Source organism: Polistes fuscatus, unplaced genomic scaffold (assembly GCF_010416935.1).
Source record: "Polistes fuscatus isolate 324 unplaced genomic scaffold, CU_Pfus_HIC Scaffold17, whole genome shotgun sequence".
Classification (NCBI taxonomy): domain Eukaryota; kingdom Metazoa; phylum Arthropoda; class Insecta; order Hymenoptera; family Vespidae; genus Polistes; species Polistes fuscatus.
In genome coordinates, this window is record NW_025113075.1 from 3,399,291 (window position 1) to 3,417,471 (window position 18,181).

General features: G+C 31.6%; 2 protein-coding genes across 9 annotated transcripts in view; one reads left to right on the forward strand and one right to left on the reverse strand.

Moving 5' to 3' along the window:
- Window positions 1-18,181, reverse strand: part of LOC122515069 (fasciclin-1) — a 763,302-nt gene that overhangs the window by 46,135 nt on the left and 698,986 nt on the right. The window lies entirely within an intron of this gene.
- Window positions 1,676-6,250, forward strand: LOC122515073 (origin recognition complex subunit 3). Of its 2 annotated transcripts, XM_043632251.1 has the most exons (14): window positions 1,676-1,997; window positions 2,245-2,376; window positions 2,468-2,588; window positions 2,678-2,835; window positions 2,917-3,074; window positions 3,162-3,270; window positions 3,362-3,526; window positions 3,629-3,940; window positions 4,065-4,361; window positions 4,480-4,713; window positions 4,867-4,986; window positions 5,569-5,636; window positions 5,821-5,940; window positions 6,236-6,250. In XM_043632251.1, the coding sequence occupies exons 1-13, from the start codon at window positions 1,974-1,976 to the stop codon at window positions 5,912-5,914; spliced, it is 1,992 nt and encodes a 663-aa protein (XP_043488186.1). In that variant the 5' UTR covers window positions 1,676-1,973; the 3' UTR covers window positions 5,915-5,940; window positions 6,236-6,250. The 2 variants fall into 2 exon arrangements, with proteins under 2 accessions (XP_043488186.1, XP_043488185.1); XM_043632250.1 differs by lacking the exon at window positions 6,236-6,250 and having other exon boundaries at window positions 5,821-6,085.

The window sequence follows — 18,181 nt, forward strand, 5'->3', positions numbered from 1 at the left end:
GTTTAGTATAAAAAATGTATTTAATATACATAAATATTATAATATACATATTATAATAATATATATAATAAATATTATAATAATATTAAATAAATATTATAATAAATATTATAATAATATATATATAATAATATATATAATTTTTGTATATAATATATAATATATAATATATAATAATATATAATAATAATAATAATAATAATAATGATAATAATAATATAAATTTTTACGTATTGGGTTTTACTACTTGTACAGTGTACGGTTCTGATAAATTTTTAAAATTGTGTAGAATTTTACAAAAATTCGTACATCGTTTAATTTGGATTACTCCATGTAAGTCGTGTATAATACATTTAATTAATATACAGCTTATGCCAAAATATATAAAAATATATATAAGGTTTTAATGGTAACGCGTATGATCTACGATAAGACAAATTTGTCAGGAATTTTTTTTTTTTTACTTCTTTTCCCTTTTTCCAATTTTTTTGTTTTTTTTTTCTATGTGTGTCTCTCGTCGACGTTTTCTTTTCGCTCTTTCAACGAGGTCCCAAATGATTAAGCTCCCGATCGATTCGCATTTATTTTCTCTCGGGTGCAGGGATGCAGCCGCGGGGCACAGCTGCACCAATGGCTGGCCACAAAACGAAAACGTCCGTACAAAGCTGCTTGCGCATCGATTTATATTCCGGTATGGAGAATCAACCTTTTTTCTTTCTTTCTCTCTCTCTCTTTCTCTCTCATTCTCTTTCTCTCTTTCGATCATTCTTTTTCTAATCCCATCTTCTTCATTGTTCTCTACGATGAACTATTTATCAACATATAATCTTTAAAGATTATTTAATATTATCGAATTGATAAAAGTAATTATTAGAAATATATCTTCGATATTCTATAATAAATAAATATTTCGTATTATTTTTGTAAATATCGATCTTATTGATTTTACAATCTAACGTGATTGGACAAAATTCAATTTACGCGTTATAATTATATATGTCACGATTAATATTTTATTCATTATTACGTACATTTATATATTGACCTTTTTTTTATTTTTTCGTTCATCTGTATCTATACAAATTTTAACAGGTATTAATTAATAACAGGAAGAATCAAGTTGAGAGGACACAGATTTGTCTTTTTTTAATTCTACACAGTTGTTAGGAGTTAATCGAGTTAATAAAGATTCAATATTCAATCGTTTTCAAAAAAACAAAGGGAAAAGTTTCACGTAAATTATTATATAATCAGTCTCGTTTTATGTTAGATAGAAAAATAAATTTTTTACATTAAAAAACAAAAGAGAAATTGTAGAAAAAATATACACGAGGGGTAGATTGAAAAGTACCGAGCCTAACAAGGTGTTGAAAACCATAAAGCTCGAAACTTTTCAACCCGCTCATGTATATTAGTTTTAACTAATTTCCTTTTTTTGAATTAAATTATAAAATATTTAATTTTCAATTTGAGAAAAAACTGTTATATAATAATGCATTCATTTTCTTTGAAATTTTTACGTATTAGGTTTTACTACTTGTACAGTGTACGGTTCTGATAAATTTTTAAAATTGTGTAGAATTTTACAAAAATTCGTACATTGTTAAATTTGTATTTCTCCATGTAAGTCGTGTATAATACATTTAATTAATATACAGCTTATGCCAAAATATATAAAAATTAAACGGATCTGTGCCGTAATACCCCTTTAATAAAATGCGTGTATTAATTAGATGCAAGTGTGAATTTAAATCAACTCGATAAGTGCTGCCTCCTACGTGCTCTTAAGGAACTAGATCGCGCGCTTTTTCCTGCGCTTCGTAACCTGCACTTCGTAAAGTTGAAAGAGTACGAGAGAGACGTTTGTTGTGTGTTTTATTTTATTTTCTTTTTTATTATTTATGTTTTCGTTCATCCAGTGTTAGTGTTTTATATTAAACGTTATTCTACAGTATTTCCATTTTTTGAAGAAAATGAGCGACATCTCCGTTTCTAAGGTGAAAAATAATATAATCTTGATAACCTGTTGCATGAATCTTGAAACCTAACCTTAAATCCCAAACATAAGATAAAATATTCGTAATGCTTAGTTAAATAATTTAATATAAATAAAAAAAAGAATTGCACTTATATATCTGAAACAAACTAATTTTTGTATTTTATATGTGTATTTACATATCATATATTTGTTACGTACTTTCATTTATATAGTTCGATAGAAAAATTTAATTATTTTATATTTAGGGTGTTTTCGCTCATAAAGGTAGTTATAAAATTGGCCAAAAAAAAACTCCTCGCAGTAATTATGATTATTCTAATGAACTCTGGTATATCGCGTACAAAGAAACATGGGATATCATTCAAACGAAGGCAGAGGTACGAAAACTGTTAAAAGTTAGATTGTAACGCTATAAGTATAATTTTGTAATATTAGATTCAATATAATATATACTTTATATTTTTTTAGTCTATAAGATCTAATATGATCAGTCAATTGATATCCGATTTACAGTCTTTCGTATCAAGCGTAAGATCAAATAGTATTGATATATTTGAAAGTGAAATACCTACAGCTATGCTATTAACCGGTAATAAAATATATTAATATATATATATATATTGAAGCAATTCTTATAGTTTGTTTTAATTTTATTTCAAATTTAACTTCACATTATAGGTGTTAACATTCCGGATCATGATAAAATCTTTCAAAAGATAGTTCTTACATTACGGACTCTAACTTTGCACGTTGCAATATTATGGAGTAAAGATTCTAACAATATAAAAAATATAGTTTCAGACACAGTATTTCAATTAATAAATAAAAAAGGAGAGGTCAGTGTATTAGTAATATATTAGTTAAATTAACATTTAACAAATTAAATGTTAAAGTAAATTAATAAATATAATTTACAGGACGACGCATTGGAAATAAAGAAATCTCAATGCAACATGCGCGCTTTAAAATTATGGTATTTAGTGCATTGCGATCCGTCTGATCCTTTGATCATTATTATCTCTGATTTTGAAAGTTTCTCACCTAGCGTACTTCATGATTTTATATTAATACTAAGGTATATTAAAATTAAGTGAATTTTGTGACAAATATATTGGAGACTCTTTTTCATATTTCATATTTTAAGATTTTCATAATCTTTTAGTTCCTATTCGGATACAATAAAATTTGTATTAGTTTTCGGTATTGCAACTACGTTGCATGTTGTACATAGATCTTTGTCGTATGATGCTACTTCTAAGTTAAAAGTGAAGGTAATTACAAGTATTTCATCATTAATGAATAGAATTATTGCATAGCATTATTTTCCCAGGAGTATATATAGGTATAGTTTATTCCTTACAGGTATTACATATGCAAACACAAATTAAAAGTTTAGCTGATATATTGGAAGGAACGATTTTTTCTTCGGATATTTTGTTTAGATTGACCGGAAGAGCGTTTCAATTATTAACAGACATTTTTTTGTTCAACGATTTCTCGGTCGATCGTTTTTTACAACATTATAAGGTACCCGTACTTTTTATTTTTTTTTATATAATTAATTTTATCAAAAAATTTGATGAAACATTTGTACTTTTTGACTTTCCTACGAATCAACGATGCCTTTAGTTATGTACGATATATCATTTTTATGGAAACAACATAAATTCTTTGTGTTGTCAACGAAAAAATATCAAATCGAGAATATCTGCTCTAACAGAGGAGGATATTAAAGATCTGAAGAAGTTACCATCTATTGAGAAATATTTAAAAACGTATCAACAATTAGATCAAAATAAAGAACTTAATGATACCAAATTTCGGAAGTTAATCGAAATTTTACTCATACAATTTCACGAATACATGATTCGATTTTTAACGGTATTAAAATGCCTACACTCTTTGGTATCAACCTTACCAAAGGCACCATTAGGAAAACAGGTACGATGTTAACAACGAGAAGCTGTGCTTTTTTATTAAAAGAAAAATTTAGAAATATTAAAAAAAGAAGTAAAATATAAAAGGAAGAAAGTAAGACGAGACTTTATTAAAATCATTATTTTAGCTACGCGAAGTTTATACAAAAACGGTTTATTCGAGTAATGTTACGGAGTCTCAGGAGTACAAAGAATGCCTTCAGCTATTAAACTTTTTATCGAAAGAAGAGCTGTTAACAAAATTAGAGTCTATCAAGACGATACTTGAAGAAGATACGGAGGTGGAACCTCTCGTGAAAGAATTTCATGAAAACTTGACGACCCGTATGAATGAAATTAAAAATGCCAGTTTGGATGTGATTAGTAATGATAATTCGGAAATCATATCTGTCAATCAAAAGCTCACACGTAATCAATTGAAGGAGGTAAATATATCTTAGAAAAATAAAATGTAGTTAGGTTGAATTTTTACAAAACAGCAATATAAAAGATTGAAACTTATTTGTTTTTTATTTTTTTTTTTTTTATCTTTCGATCGTATAGAAATTATTCAAGATGAGTCAAACTCATAAGCGTTCGCCTTACAAGCAAGCTCAATTTGATTTAATAAACTATTTAGATCAAGAGATCTTCAGCGTTTATCTATTGAATCCAACCGAAGTACCCATGAACGAGATATTTTGTTATAACGATGGAAATGCACTTAAACAACATATCCGTGGTTCTGTAAGAGGAGCCATACACATGGGTTTGAACGATCCGCAAATGTACTTGCAGGTAGGTCCAATCATTTATTTAACCGTTTGCGGTACTTAGTTTATCGTTTCGCGGTTATTTTTGGTCTCCTTTCTTTTTTTTTTTTCAAAAAATGAGAACTTTGCGTGCGTTCTCTCACGCAAGTGAAAGATTCATTAAAAATGCATATTTCAGTGTGACTGTTGCAAACTAGAAAACGAGGATGCTATTTCGACAACGTTGCCCGATTTAAGTATAATTTATAAGCTACATTTGGAATCCAAGAAGCTGATTAATATGTACGACTGGTTACAGGTAACAACGATCGTTTTTCGTGTTTGTATTGTTTACAGGTTAATCTCTCTCTTACATTTATGATTACGCATATGGGGTATGGTATATGTTATCCCGTCTAACGATTTAAATCGTTATTCTATTTCGAGTTGAATTAGTCGAGCCTTCGGGTCCCGTAGGATTTTCCTTGAAATCCCCCATTTGATATTATTGGACTATATTTTACGTCTGGTGTGGTATATTTCTCGGTGATTTCAATGAAAAATCTTGACACTGTGATTTATAAATAAAAAAACATTTCCATGGTGGATTGTTACTTAACACTAAACGTACCTACTTCTACCACAACGGATGAAATAATTCATTTTCAAAAAGTCATATATTTTAACGATGTACGTATAACAAAAATAATATACCATTTATGTAATAAAAATGTTTGAGATTCGTTAAATAACATAATAATTTGTTAGAAATTTCTTGCCAACAAAAATTGACAATCGTTCATTTGATCAAGGTCATAATACGTTTAGTGTTAATGATTGATCTTATTTAAACAGGAATAATTATTTTACATATATGATAATAATACTTGACAATTTGTAGGCTTTTTCAACGATCGTAGATCCAATTGAAGATGCAGACGAAGAACGTGATATTGATCCCCAAATACAGTATCCTTTTTTAAAAATATCAATGCAAAAGTCGAATGATAAAAGTAATTTTAACTGTAATTTCATTTCAAATTTCGAATGTTCTTTTTCTTCAACGATGTTCGTTGTATTTTATTTTTATTTTTATTATTATTATTATTATTATTATTAACTCGATAACTTTCCTTAAATAATATAATTACAGAGCACGTTTTACTCGGGCAGTAACCGATTTGCAATATTTAGGTTTCATCAAGACGTCTAGGATAAAAACGGATCACGTTAAGCGACTCACTTAAACGAGGATTTCAATAAAACATCGTTTGTTCGTGTTTTATTTTAATATATAAATATATATATATATATATATATATTAATAATTATACCTTGAAAAGAGAGAAAAGAGTAAAATATTACTTTTGTATATGAATTTTTTTTCTAATTAAATCAACAAAATGATGACTTTTGTATCAGTGGTCTGGTCTTTCGTTTTTGATAATGAGTACAAATAAAATATAAAGTTATTAGAGAAAAAACATGAAATAAAGTATATATATATACATATGTAAGTACATGTTACATATATATAATATATCATCGATGAATGTTCTCTATTCCAGAATTCGAAAGAAAAAGCATGTTCAGTAGTTCGAATAATTTAATGTTCGAGGTGCATACCAATGACGCGTGTTATAAATCTGCATACAGCTCAGGACAAACGTGGAATACTAAAAGCTAGACGTTATCGTTTGAAATGTTCTCTCTCTCTCTCTCTCTCTCTTCCTATCTACTTTTCTTTTTATTTCATTTGATTTGATTTTTTTTTCTTCTTTTTTTTTTCTTTTTCTTTTTTTTTTTCTTTCCAAAAAATCCGATTCGGAATATCGATTTCTTTGTTCCTCACCCTCTCCTCTCCACTATCGTCTTTGTAGTGGTCGAGCACGTTTTCTCGATTCGCGTGGTATAAAATATCGATAAAGAGAGAAGAAAGAGGTCGAAGATAAAGAAAAAAGAAGAGAAAAAAGGGAGAGAGAAGGGCTTATCCAACCGTTCCTGCATTTTAACATCGACGAGAAAGAACGAAAGAACGAATATCGAGAAGAATTAATTGAATTCCCATGACGAACTTCCTTCCGCACGACGTGATAAGGTTAAATCGTCCCCCCTGTCCCCCCTGCCTCCTGCTACTTTCTCCCCCCTCATGATATCTGACTATTGTTACCTGACTTTACGCTTTTCGCGCAATCCTTTAATATGTTCACATATATATGTACATAAATTCATAAATCTATGGTGGAAAAACGAACAAAGGAATATTATTTGGAATAATGAATTTTATTGTGAGAGAAGAATAAGAAGCACTTGTAATACTTTAAGTGCACCCACATAAACTTGATTACAATTACATATTCCTAAGGTCGAGATATGATTATTCTAATTCCTTTGAGGATGAATTATTTTATGAACGCATAAAATAATATTAAAAGAAAAAAAAGTAGACATAATCGAGTAACATTTAGTATTTAATGTGTCAATTAATTAATCGTATATTTGAGCCGTTTATTTTGAAAGTGACCTAACTCCATTTAACCTTAAATTGAGATACTTAAAGGTTTGCGTTTCAATGCAATTAAAAATATACGTAAAGAATAACAATGAGTTATGTTGCTTAAGTGTATCTAAAGGTGTTCAATTTACAGTTCCTATTAAAATAATGGCAATTATTAAGTGAATAATATGCGTTTTCTTACCAAGAATGGAGTTAGGCCACTTTCAAAATTAACAACCAGATTCGTTATAAAATTTGAAGGAACCGAAGTCCATATAATTTATAGATATATATATAATAATCAACTAATTTAAGATGCTTCAAATTGCGAAAAAACAATACTTATTTTATTTTACATATCTTTATAACACTTTTTTGCAATAGTTTACGTGATTACTTTTGAACGATATATTAAAAATACATTTTTTATTCTTTCCTCTAGGTCGATAATTCTTTTCAAAAGAAAAGTTAATGAAATTGTTGGTACAGGTGTATAAATAAATCATTTTATTTTCGAAGGTCAGTTCGATTGACAGAAACATGAATAGGAGGAAGAGATGATTGCGTCAAGGTCTAATGTTATATTCGAGATTGTTGATTGCAGTAATTAATATGAGAGAAAGAGACGAGACCTGTTATGGGAAATTTAAGCGTGATCGATGAATGTTGTTATGCGTACTGTTTACTAATTAGTATGGGAACAGATTATAATTAGTAATTGCATGTAGGTATTGTTCGTTCAGCGCATATGTGCGGCCTACGGTTGGTCTCCAGTAACAGCTGAAGTCTTTGGGTTTACAAATTAAAAGAGAAAGAGAGAGAGAGAGACAAAGGGAAAGAATACTAAAGTAGATGTACAGGTTGATTCAAGATGAAAAATCATACATTTAAAATATAATTGTTCAAGTTATATTTCGAATATAAAGGAAGTTTACACTATGTTCGTTTTTGAGAAGCAGCAGCAGCAGTGGTGGTGGATTTTCAAATTTGTATTTCAAATTTATGTTCTTTCTTCTTGAACTACTTTGTTCATTTAAAAAGAAAAAGTTACGTATGATAATGAAATTGTTAAAAATGTTTTTCTTAATAAAAGGTCAACTTTAATAATTATGATTCCCTTCTTAATTAGAACACGTGTTTTGCGATATGTTCGTTCGTGTTTTTTTGATTAGAATTTCGGTGGTAACTACTATAATGAAAAGAGAGAGAGAGACAGAGAGAGAAATAAATGGCAAGGAAAGTTGAAAGTTTGATACGTTTAGACGAGTTTTATGGCTTAGTTTTAGGTAGAGAAAGCTTTAGAAACTTTCTACAACGTGATTCCTTTTTGTCACTCCGATAAAAGTCCTGACGGTAACTAAACGATGTTCATTTAAGCCCACTAATGGAGTACCTCTTCTTTTGTCAGTGGGTTAGAATAGAATAAAATAAAATAAAATAAAATAAAATAAAATAAAATAAAACAAACACAAAGAAAATGTTTTATTTACAGTTAAAGAAGAAAAATAGTAATCGAAAAAGAAGAAAAAGAAAAAAATTAGTAATTTTAATTAAAATGAATGAAACAACAAAATTCGCGACTACTTTTTTCTTCGTTAAATGAATTCTACGTTTATGTAGTTAGGTTTAGTGTTAAAAAAAAAGAGAACAAAAGAAATAAATTAAAGTATGATTGGAGGGTTTAGTTTGTTGAAAGATCAGCGAATAAATCGAGGGGGTGTATATATACCTATATCGATAAGAAAGTTAAAGCGGATGCCAAAGTGTATTCGTTCGCAACGATTGAGCACGAAGGTTTCAAAAGGTTAGGCAAGGTCCGACCTGGAAAACTGATTCTCGACGTTTTCTTTCAAGGTATCCGAGAAACTGGGTCTTCGTAGGTAGACTTTTTTCTTCTTCGATGTAAGATGCCCGATAAAAGAAAGATCGATGACACGTGAACTGGAACGACCACCACCAGTAGTGGCTAAATTCTTCGGAACAAATGAACCTTGAAAAAGTTTCAGGTATTACTGACGATTTGATCGAATCAAAGGTATAGTTTTTTCTCTCCCTATTGAAATATTTCAATATATTATATGATCAAAATATCAAAATATTCTCAGTATTATCATCGTTATATTATTTGCGAATGATATTTGTCGTGTATTTCATAACCTCAAATTTCTACTTTATGCAGATGATTTAAAAATCTGTAACTGTATTACAATCGTTACTGTAATACAATCGGCTACCGGTCGATAAAGTTTTAATCGGTTGTAATCACTTTTACATTATGTTCTTTCCCAAATACGTTTACCTATATATAACTTTGTATTATTATTATTAATCAAATAAACATATATAATAATATAATAACATAAATTAAAATTTATCTCGTAAAATATAAAATAAAATAAAATACAATCGTCTACTGGTCGGTAAAATGTTAATTGTTTGTAATCATTTTGATATTACGTTCTTCCCCAAATACGTTTACCTAAATCTGTATTAATAAAATAAATAAGGATTTATATACCGTAAAATAAATCAAATAATATAGAATTTCATATACATGTGTGTGAAAAGTAGATAGAATATACTTGATAAGTTATTTTCCTAAATAAACGTAGATATAAGGCGTTATCGTTAATTGATCTCATGCCGTGCAAACGTTTTAGCCAAGTAGTCTCGAGAGTGTAATCTGGGAATAAATCGATGTGACGAATGAAACTAGCAATTCTTAACGAGTTCTCTCACGTCAAGCTTACTATTCTCTGTTACTATCTCGTCCATGGGGAATTAACCTGCGTTGGCACAGGAAACCATTCTCTGGAGAGTGATACCTGCGATCAATACCGATCCAATAGTCAAAGTGGATCTATCAATTCGTTCTAATGTACAGTTATTTGAAGTTGTAAGAAACTCCGGATACAAAATCCAATGTTTCCAACAATTCTATCGCAAGAGATATAAGACGCAAATATTCTGTTAACGTTTATCGTTATTACTACTCCATTTCGGTTAATTGCCATTCGCTACTTGACATAGAAATTCAGATCGATTCGCTGATAACATTGCAAGGTATTAGTAGTATCAATACTAATGCGATATCAAAGGGAAACACGCACAAACATTTACATCTAACCCTTGAAGTTATATCGGGAATTGTGCATACACATGCACACAGACACATACACACATATATATATATATACACACACAAACCTTACTAATTGTAAGACACAACCGTACGTAATTGATTAATTTAGACATAGTTATTTACATAGTTAATGATCGATGATCGCATTTGAATAAACCTGGAAGCTTAAAGTGACATTCGCGGAATGATCATTTACCTTATTAGTCGTATCCAAGCTTCATTCTGTCGCATAAATGCAATATGATGAATTAACGATTTAATATTACATTATATGTTTTAATCAACGGAAAATGAATAAAACATAGAAACAATGTATTTGATATATTATTACATATGATTACATAGAAGAAGAACAAAAGAAGTTTTGTTGGAAAGCGATTAGGCTTAGATAGATACGGTCGATAGTTTAGAATAGAATCGAGAAGGTTTCTATACTTTGGTTAGAGTACTTGTTTCCTAAAGTTTTGCTTGGTCCATCCTATTCAGCTTCGTACGTTACATAAACGAGCTTAGCTTTCCTTCATCATGTTCTTCCAGGCACATGGTAGGCGGTCCAGGGTCAAAGGTAACTGTAATCTCGTACGGTAGAATCCCTTATCGAGAATATAGGCGTTAACCCTTCCCAAGCTCTCTCTCTCCCTTTGAACACGAAATTGTTCTGGAATTGACCCGTGATACGATGAACAAGTTACAACATGAATAGTATTAAGTATCATAAAATCGATCGTTCGATAAATTCTCTCGGTTAATTTTCATTATCAAACCAAAAAAAAGAACAAAACATATATCATTAAGTAGTGTTTTTGATTACATGTTGTAACATAAAGGTTTTAGGACAACGATTTTATAAATATTAAGTGTAGTTTATTAATAAGAATATGTATATCTTCGAAAAAAATTTATAAAGACTCGTGAACGAAAACGATCGAGTTGCTGATGAAGTCCCAATGAAAGGGGGACGAAACGTACAACAAGATCAAAATAACCTTCAAAAAGATCAAAATAATGTTCAACAAGATTTTCTAACCCGTCCAAATTTCCTAAGACATCCCTATTTTAATAATTTTATTTTCTGGACGAGATAAAAACCAATGAAATATATCATTAATATTATTATTACGTTTTAATAATAATAATAATAGATTTATTCGTTTGATTTGCAATTTGTATTTGTATAAATTAATAAGATTAAGAGAATTATCGTTCGGGAGTGTAGAAATGAGATGGGATAATTGATGATTGTCAAGAAAAGTGTCTGTCTGTGTGTGTGTGTGTAGTTACATTAGAGATTAATTCATTATTTCAAGAAGAGAGATGTTAACGTGAGAAGAGAAACCATAACGTGACTTTGGAAAGTTACAAATAGTTATCCACTATTTATTTTTTTTATCAAGATTGATGTTGGTGACGTAATTCTAAGTAAACGGTAGAGAAATGGTAAACCATTTCAAGTAGGCAAACATTGTCATGTCGAAGATGTCGACAACGCTGAACATGTGTTGTAAGAAGATATATACATAAATCCAGGAGTAAGGAAGATTACGACGACAACAACTACAACGACGACAACGAGAAGAAGGAGGAGGAGGAGGAGAAGGAGGAGGAGAAGGAGGAGGAGAAGATTCAACGGCTAAAGGATACGCGTTTACATTTCACGTAGGGAAAACGTTGCTCGAAATCAGAGTCTTCGACGTAGAAATTAAACAACGAATAACAGGCCGCCATACTATAATTAATTGTTTAGCATTTCCTCCTTCGTGAGTGCTTAAGTCAATCTTTGATTCTATTAGGAAATTGTGTTTAATTGAAATAATTTCATTGCTAATGTCACTCGGTGGAAAACATCAATGGGATTGATTGTTCCCGACAATTGGCAAATACATTTTCATTATTATATTTTCATATATATATCAAAATTTAGTCAATACAATAGAATACATGTTAGATATAATTATTGTTTATTACATTTAGGGTTAATCAAAAAAGTTCACGCGTTATATTTTAAATTAATATATTTTCTAAAATAAATTTAACAAAAACAATCTCCATTATATGCAAATTTATAATATAATTTATAATACGATGTTCCTTACTGAGAGAACATCTACGTGTTATAATTTACACACTACTAATAATAGTATCTACCGAATGGTCCATCTTGGACAAATTGCAGAGGAATTTGGAGATAATAAAATAAAAAAAAAGATAAATTTAACAACGCAATAAAGGCACGAACTTTTGGTTCACCCTAATATAAAAAAAGAAAATATAAAAAATAGTCTACAGAAAATACAAAAATCTTTAACTGCATGCATATATATATTTTATTATTATTATATATATTTTATTTATTATTATTATTAAATATATTTTATTTATGCATTTATATTTTATATATATATAAATAAAATAAAAAAACAAGAGGATCGAATAAAATGGTTTCTTAAAGAGTTAAAATGTTTCTTTGACGTTTGTTGCAGTTGAGGGTTCCTCCCTTTTCCTCAACACGACATGACAAAGTTTAACAAGAGGTAGAAGTTATAAAAATGTGGTGTATATGTATATTATATTTATATTCCCGTAATTTTTCATTCGACCTGTCGTCGTTTCGTCGAAGCAACAGCTCACATCGCATCAGTTGCGTTTGCGCGTTGTGCAACAACGATTGGTAAGAAAAAAGTTAGCCGGATCGATCCCCATTATAACTTTTCCGTGAACTGTGTTCTTTCTTACTTGAGAACTTACTTTTTAGGTTAGCTCTTAGTGTCCGCCGGATTTTTTATCGGATGCATCTGTATCCTCTATTTCCTCGTATCCCCATGCGTGCACTTTGTCATTGGTTTGCTTCTCGCACACTCCCCCAACTTCTCCCCTTCCCCTTCCCCTCATCCTTCATCCCCAATCCCTCATCATCTTCTCCCCTACCTTTTTCTTTTTTTTTCTCAACATCGTTATTCCTTTGAGTCAGACGCGGCCCGTAGCAGCAGCTGGTTCGTCCGCAGGATATGTGTGTGTCCCTGTTGCGGTCCCGAATCTCATTTTCGATATACTTCTTCTTTACGTTTATATCGTTTGCTTTACTCTCTCTCTCTTTCTCTCTCTCTTTCTCAATCTCAATCTCTATATCTTCTACTCTCTTTCTTTTTCTCCAGGGAAAACGAGAGAAAAATCACAAGGTAGAGAAACGTGAAACTTTAATGGCTTTGTTTAAGTCATGTATTGATTGCTTTTTGGTATAACACATATATATATATTTTTTTTTTTCCTCACACGTAACAAGTCAAACGGGATAATCGAGAAATGCACAAAAATAAAATGTTTTTAAATAAATCAATATTTTACAAAGTTTGATCACGATAAATAGAAATAATTGTGTGTAGTTTAACGAATTTGTCAGTGAACGTAAATAATTTCTTCTATAGAATCTGCCCCTAACCCCTCCCCCCGTTCCTCCTGTTGTGCATTATATTTTGCAACGTTTGATCACGATAGATAGAAATAATTACTTAAGATAGTAATAATTACTAAATTAATTTAAGTCATGTATTGATTGCTTTTTGGTATAACATATATATATATATATTTTTCCTCACACGTAACAAGACAAACGGGAGAATCGAGAAATGCACAAAAATAAAATGTTTTTAAATAAATCAATATTTTACAAAGTTTGATCACGATGGATAGAAATAATTGTGTCTAGATTAACGAATTTGTCAGTGAACGTAAATAATTTTTCCTATAGAACCTGACCCCAACCCCTCCCCCCTTCCTCCTGTTGTGCATTATATTTCGCAACGTTTGATCACGAGAGATAGGAAATAATTGTGTCTAGTTTAACGAATCTGTCAGTCAATGTAAATAACTTCTCCTATAGAACCTGACCCCAACCCCTCCCCCCTTCCTCCTGTTGTGCATTATATTTCGCAACGTTTGATCACGAGAGATAGGAAATAATTGTGTCTAGTTTAACGAATTTGTCAGTGAATGTAAATAATTTCTGCCATCCCACCTGCCCCCCTTAACCCCCTCCCTCCCCCTTCCCCCTATTGTATTTTATCTTATAATTAATGTAAAAGATATTTCTCTCAAAGGGATAGAGAAATGTTCGTTTGTTAAAATATAGTTGAGTAAAATATAATCGTAAAGATTTCAGATTTGTGGGTATCTATCTATCTATCTATTTATCTATCTTTTTATATATCGGTACAAAGTCAAAAGCGATTTTAAAGACTCCCCGAGCGTTCGTTTCTCCGTTATTCTCCGCGGAATAAAATCGAGATGCCTTCTTACACCGCGCACCAAGGCACAAAAAAACATTCGTAGTTTCGCGAACCTTGTCTTTTTCTATTTCTTTTCCTCTCACGATTGTTATTCGTGAAACAGTTGAACCTGCTCCCAACCCCTTCCCCCCTTCCTCCTGTTGTGCATTATATTTCGCAACGTTTGATCACGAGAGATAGGAAATAATTGTGTCTAGTTTAACGAATTTGTCAGTGAATGTAAATAATTTCTCCCATCCCACCTGCCCCCCTTAACCCTATTGTATTTTATCTTATATAATTAATGTAAAAGATATTTCTCTCAAAGGGATAGAGAAATATGCGTTTGTTAACACTTTAACGACCGCTCACACAACATGTGTGTGATGCTACCGACGAAGGTTTTCGGCCAGTAATACACTCTTTGTGTGATAATTTATAAATGTAAACAATTGTGGATACTGCTATTGGCTTCATATTTCATTGTCACGTCTTTGATTATAGGTTATTATTGCCTATTTTTTTTTCTTTTTTTTTTTCGGCCCTAGACGACGTTTGACTGCGTAGAAGTGCGGTCGTTAAAGTGTTAAAACGAGTCAAATATAATCGTAAAGATTCCAGATTTGTAGGTATCTATCTATCTATTTATCTATCTATCTATCTATCTATCTATTTATATATCGGTACAAAGTCAAAAGCGATTTTAAAGACTCCCCGAGCGTTCGTTTCTCCGTTATTCTCCGCGGAATAAAATCGAGATGCCTGCCTTCTTACACCGTGCACCAAGGCACAAAAAAACCATTCGTAGTTTCGCGAACCTTGTCTTTTTCTATTTCTTTTCCTCCCACGATTGTTATTCGCGAAACAGTTGAACCATCACTACCATCACTACCACCATCACTACCACCATCCCCAGCTGCCGAGCTCCTTTTTCAAAGCAATTTCCCGCGAGCTCAGCTTAATTCGTTTGCTGGAGAATCCCAGCAAAAGAGGAAGAGGAGGAGGAGGAGGAGGAGGAGGAAGAGGCGGGAAGAAAGCTAGGAGAAACTGGGAAAGACAGGAAAATTTGCGCTGGAGAAAGAAAGAAAATAAAAGAAAATGAGAGAGAGAGAGAGAGAGAGGTGAGAAGAGAAAAGGGATGCGAAAGGAGATGGAAAAAGATAGAAGATAAAGAAGGAGAACAACAGGCAGACGCGTCTGTCTGAATGAAGAGAAAGAGAAAGAGAAAGAGAAAGAGAGAGAGAGAGAGAGAGAATCAGGATATAAGCAAAAGGTGAAATGATAAATTAAACCGACCAAGGTAACGCTTCGCCGCCGCAAAACAAGGCCGGGTGCTTAAGCTACAAAATTATGAAAGTTCTGAGACTAATTGTGAAAGTTTTCGTGATATACAAAATTGCGGGAGGACCCTTGGAGAAGACGGTAAGAGGAGCAGATCCTTCGGTATATATCCTTTTTCCCTTTAGGCGAATCCTAAGAAGTGAAATAGAAGGACGAAGGAAGAAAAAGGAAGAGGAAAGATGATAGAGGTAGAGAAAGAGAGTGAGAGAGAAAGAAAGAGAAAGAGAGAGAGAGAGGGGGGGAAATATTTCCTCTATTTCTTTTTCAAGAAAGTTGAGGAGAAAGAAAAGGGAATAACGAAGTCATCGTTCGATCTTACGGATTCTTCTTCTTCTACTTCGGGAAAAGTTGGGTCGAAGGAAGGGAAAAGAAGAACCCACCCCCACCCCCTGGGTTGAAACGAAAGACGATTCTACCAACCGATGAGGAGGGAGGGGGGAAACGTTTTCGTTTCACCGATCCACCACTCGATTTTATTCTCGATCGTTTACTTTTCATCTGTTGGTTGCGTTGGTAGTGGTGGTGGTGGTGTTGGTGTTGGTTATGGTGGGGGTGGTGGTATCATACTGCCAAGAAACTCCGAATCATTATCCGAACGCGTACGTAGTCGAAAGTTTTTCGGTGAATCTTTTAAAACGAATGTGAAAAGAAGAACTTCATCTCCACGATTTGCCTTCTTCCCAAGCCGTTAATATATATATAGATGCTGCTGTTGAGAGTCGTGTTACACAGATGTGAGAGTAAAATAGGGTAGGGTAGGTTAAACGGGGGAGGAGGGGAGAGATAGGAGAATTGGTGGGGGCCTCGAGATTAGAGAAAACTCTCGTTATTTCTAAAGTTTCTTCGGACAATTCAGAGACTTTTCCACCACTAGGTGGAAATAATTTATTACTGGATATGTTTGCTAACGGTTCTTGATGGTCAACGGGATGGAAAACGTTCAACATTCCGGACGTTTGCTTTTTTTTTTCTTTTTCTATTTAAGATTACCAATTGGAACGATGTTTATTCAAAGATCGAAGAAATAACCAAGGGTAATTAGATTTATTATCGTACAATATTTTGATTATATTTTCCCGAAAAAGAAGAAATATCGATATTTGTTTCAAAAGCCAATTTAATAGACGAGTAAGTAAACGAACAATGTTATATTCCAACGTTCTAATATAGTATTAGACTCGGTATAATATTTCAACGAAGTTTGCTTATGGTCTAGAAACTCCTAAGACTCATTCAAACGCGAATCCTTGAGAAAAGACGAAGAGAAACCTTTAGAGTAATTTATTCGTAGTATGAATAATTAGAATAGTATTTAACAAACAAACTGACGCGAACATTTCTCTTTTTTCTTTTCCTTTTTCTTCGTTTCAAATATCTAATGGGGAAGAGGGGGGGGAAGGAACCTGTAATGTATATAATATATAATATATACAATATATTATACTTTTTATATTTTTATCTTGCGTTAGTTAGTTTTTTGTATTTCAGTCTTCGAACTGGTGTTTTTAAGTTTACCTCAAAAAGCCATGACAGTCGAGTTGTTCGAAAGTTGAAGTTCGTACCCATTTCCCCCTCCCCTCCCCACCCCCTACCCCTACCCCTACACCCTTCTTTGTCATCCTATCCCAAGCACAAGCATTCTCAACTTTCCCAAACACCCAACGAGCAAGTCTTTAACTTTCCTCCTCAATAAATTTCCAACCACTTACATTTTCACGTTTTGCAAACGTTGCAGAGAGTGATGGTTCGGAACTGGTCTTTTCTATCTTATTTTTATTACGGTAGATTGGTTTCAGCAGAAAATAACAAAAAAAAAATCGTCTAACCTTATGTTACAAATCCTGACTGACGCAATTATTTTTTCTTTTTTTTTTATACGGAAAACGTGAGAAAATTTATACCAAATTCATTTACCAATAAAATATAATTTTATATTGAGATAAAGAGTGAGATATAAATAGAGTGTTCGATTTGAAATATCAAAATTGTAGAAAATTAATAAGGTCGTTCGATGCGGACGAAATATTTACAACGTTTTAAGGCAAGTTAATTAACACAATTTTTTCTAGTTCCTTTCATTCGTAAAATATCATATTAATTAAAGGGAAAAAATGAAAAAAATGAAGAAAAGAAAAAAAGAAAAGAAAAGAAAGAAAGTAGTTGCGAATAAGCGAAGGTACGAGCGATTAAACGTATAAATACGTGAACAAAAATTAAAAAAAAATAAAAAAAAAAACAATGAAAAAAAGCAGAATAATACTATAGGATTATA

Bases quoted from the DNA above. Each gene is read 5' to 3' on its own strand.
- LOC122515073 (XM_043632251.1), top strand. From the start codon at position 1,974: ATGAGCGACATCTCCGTTTCTAAG. The intron at 2,589-2,677 runs GTAATAAAATAT...TTCACATTATAG, and splicing joins TACAGCTATGCTATTAACCG to GTGTTAACATTCCGGATCAT. The intron at 3,075-3,161 runs GTATATTAAAAT...ATAATCTTTTAG, and splicing joins GATTTTATATTAATACTAAG to TTCCTATTCGGATACAATAA.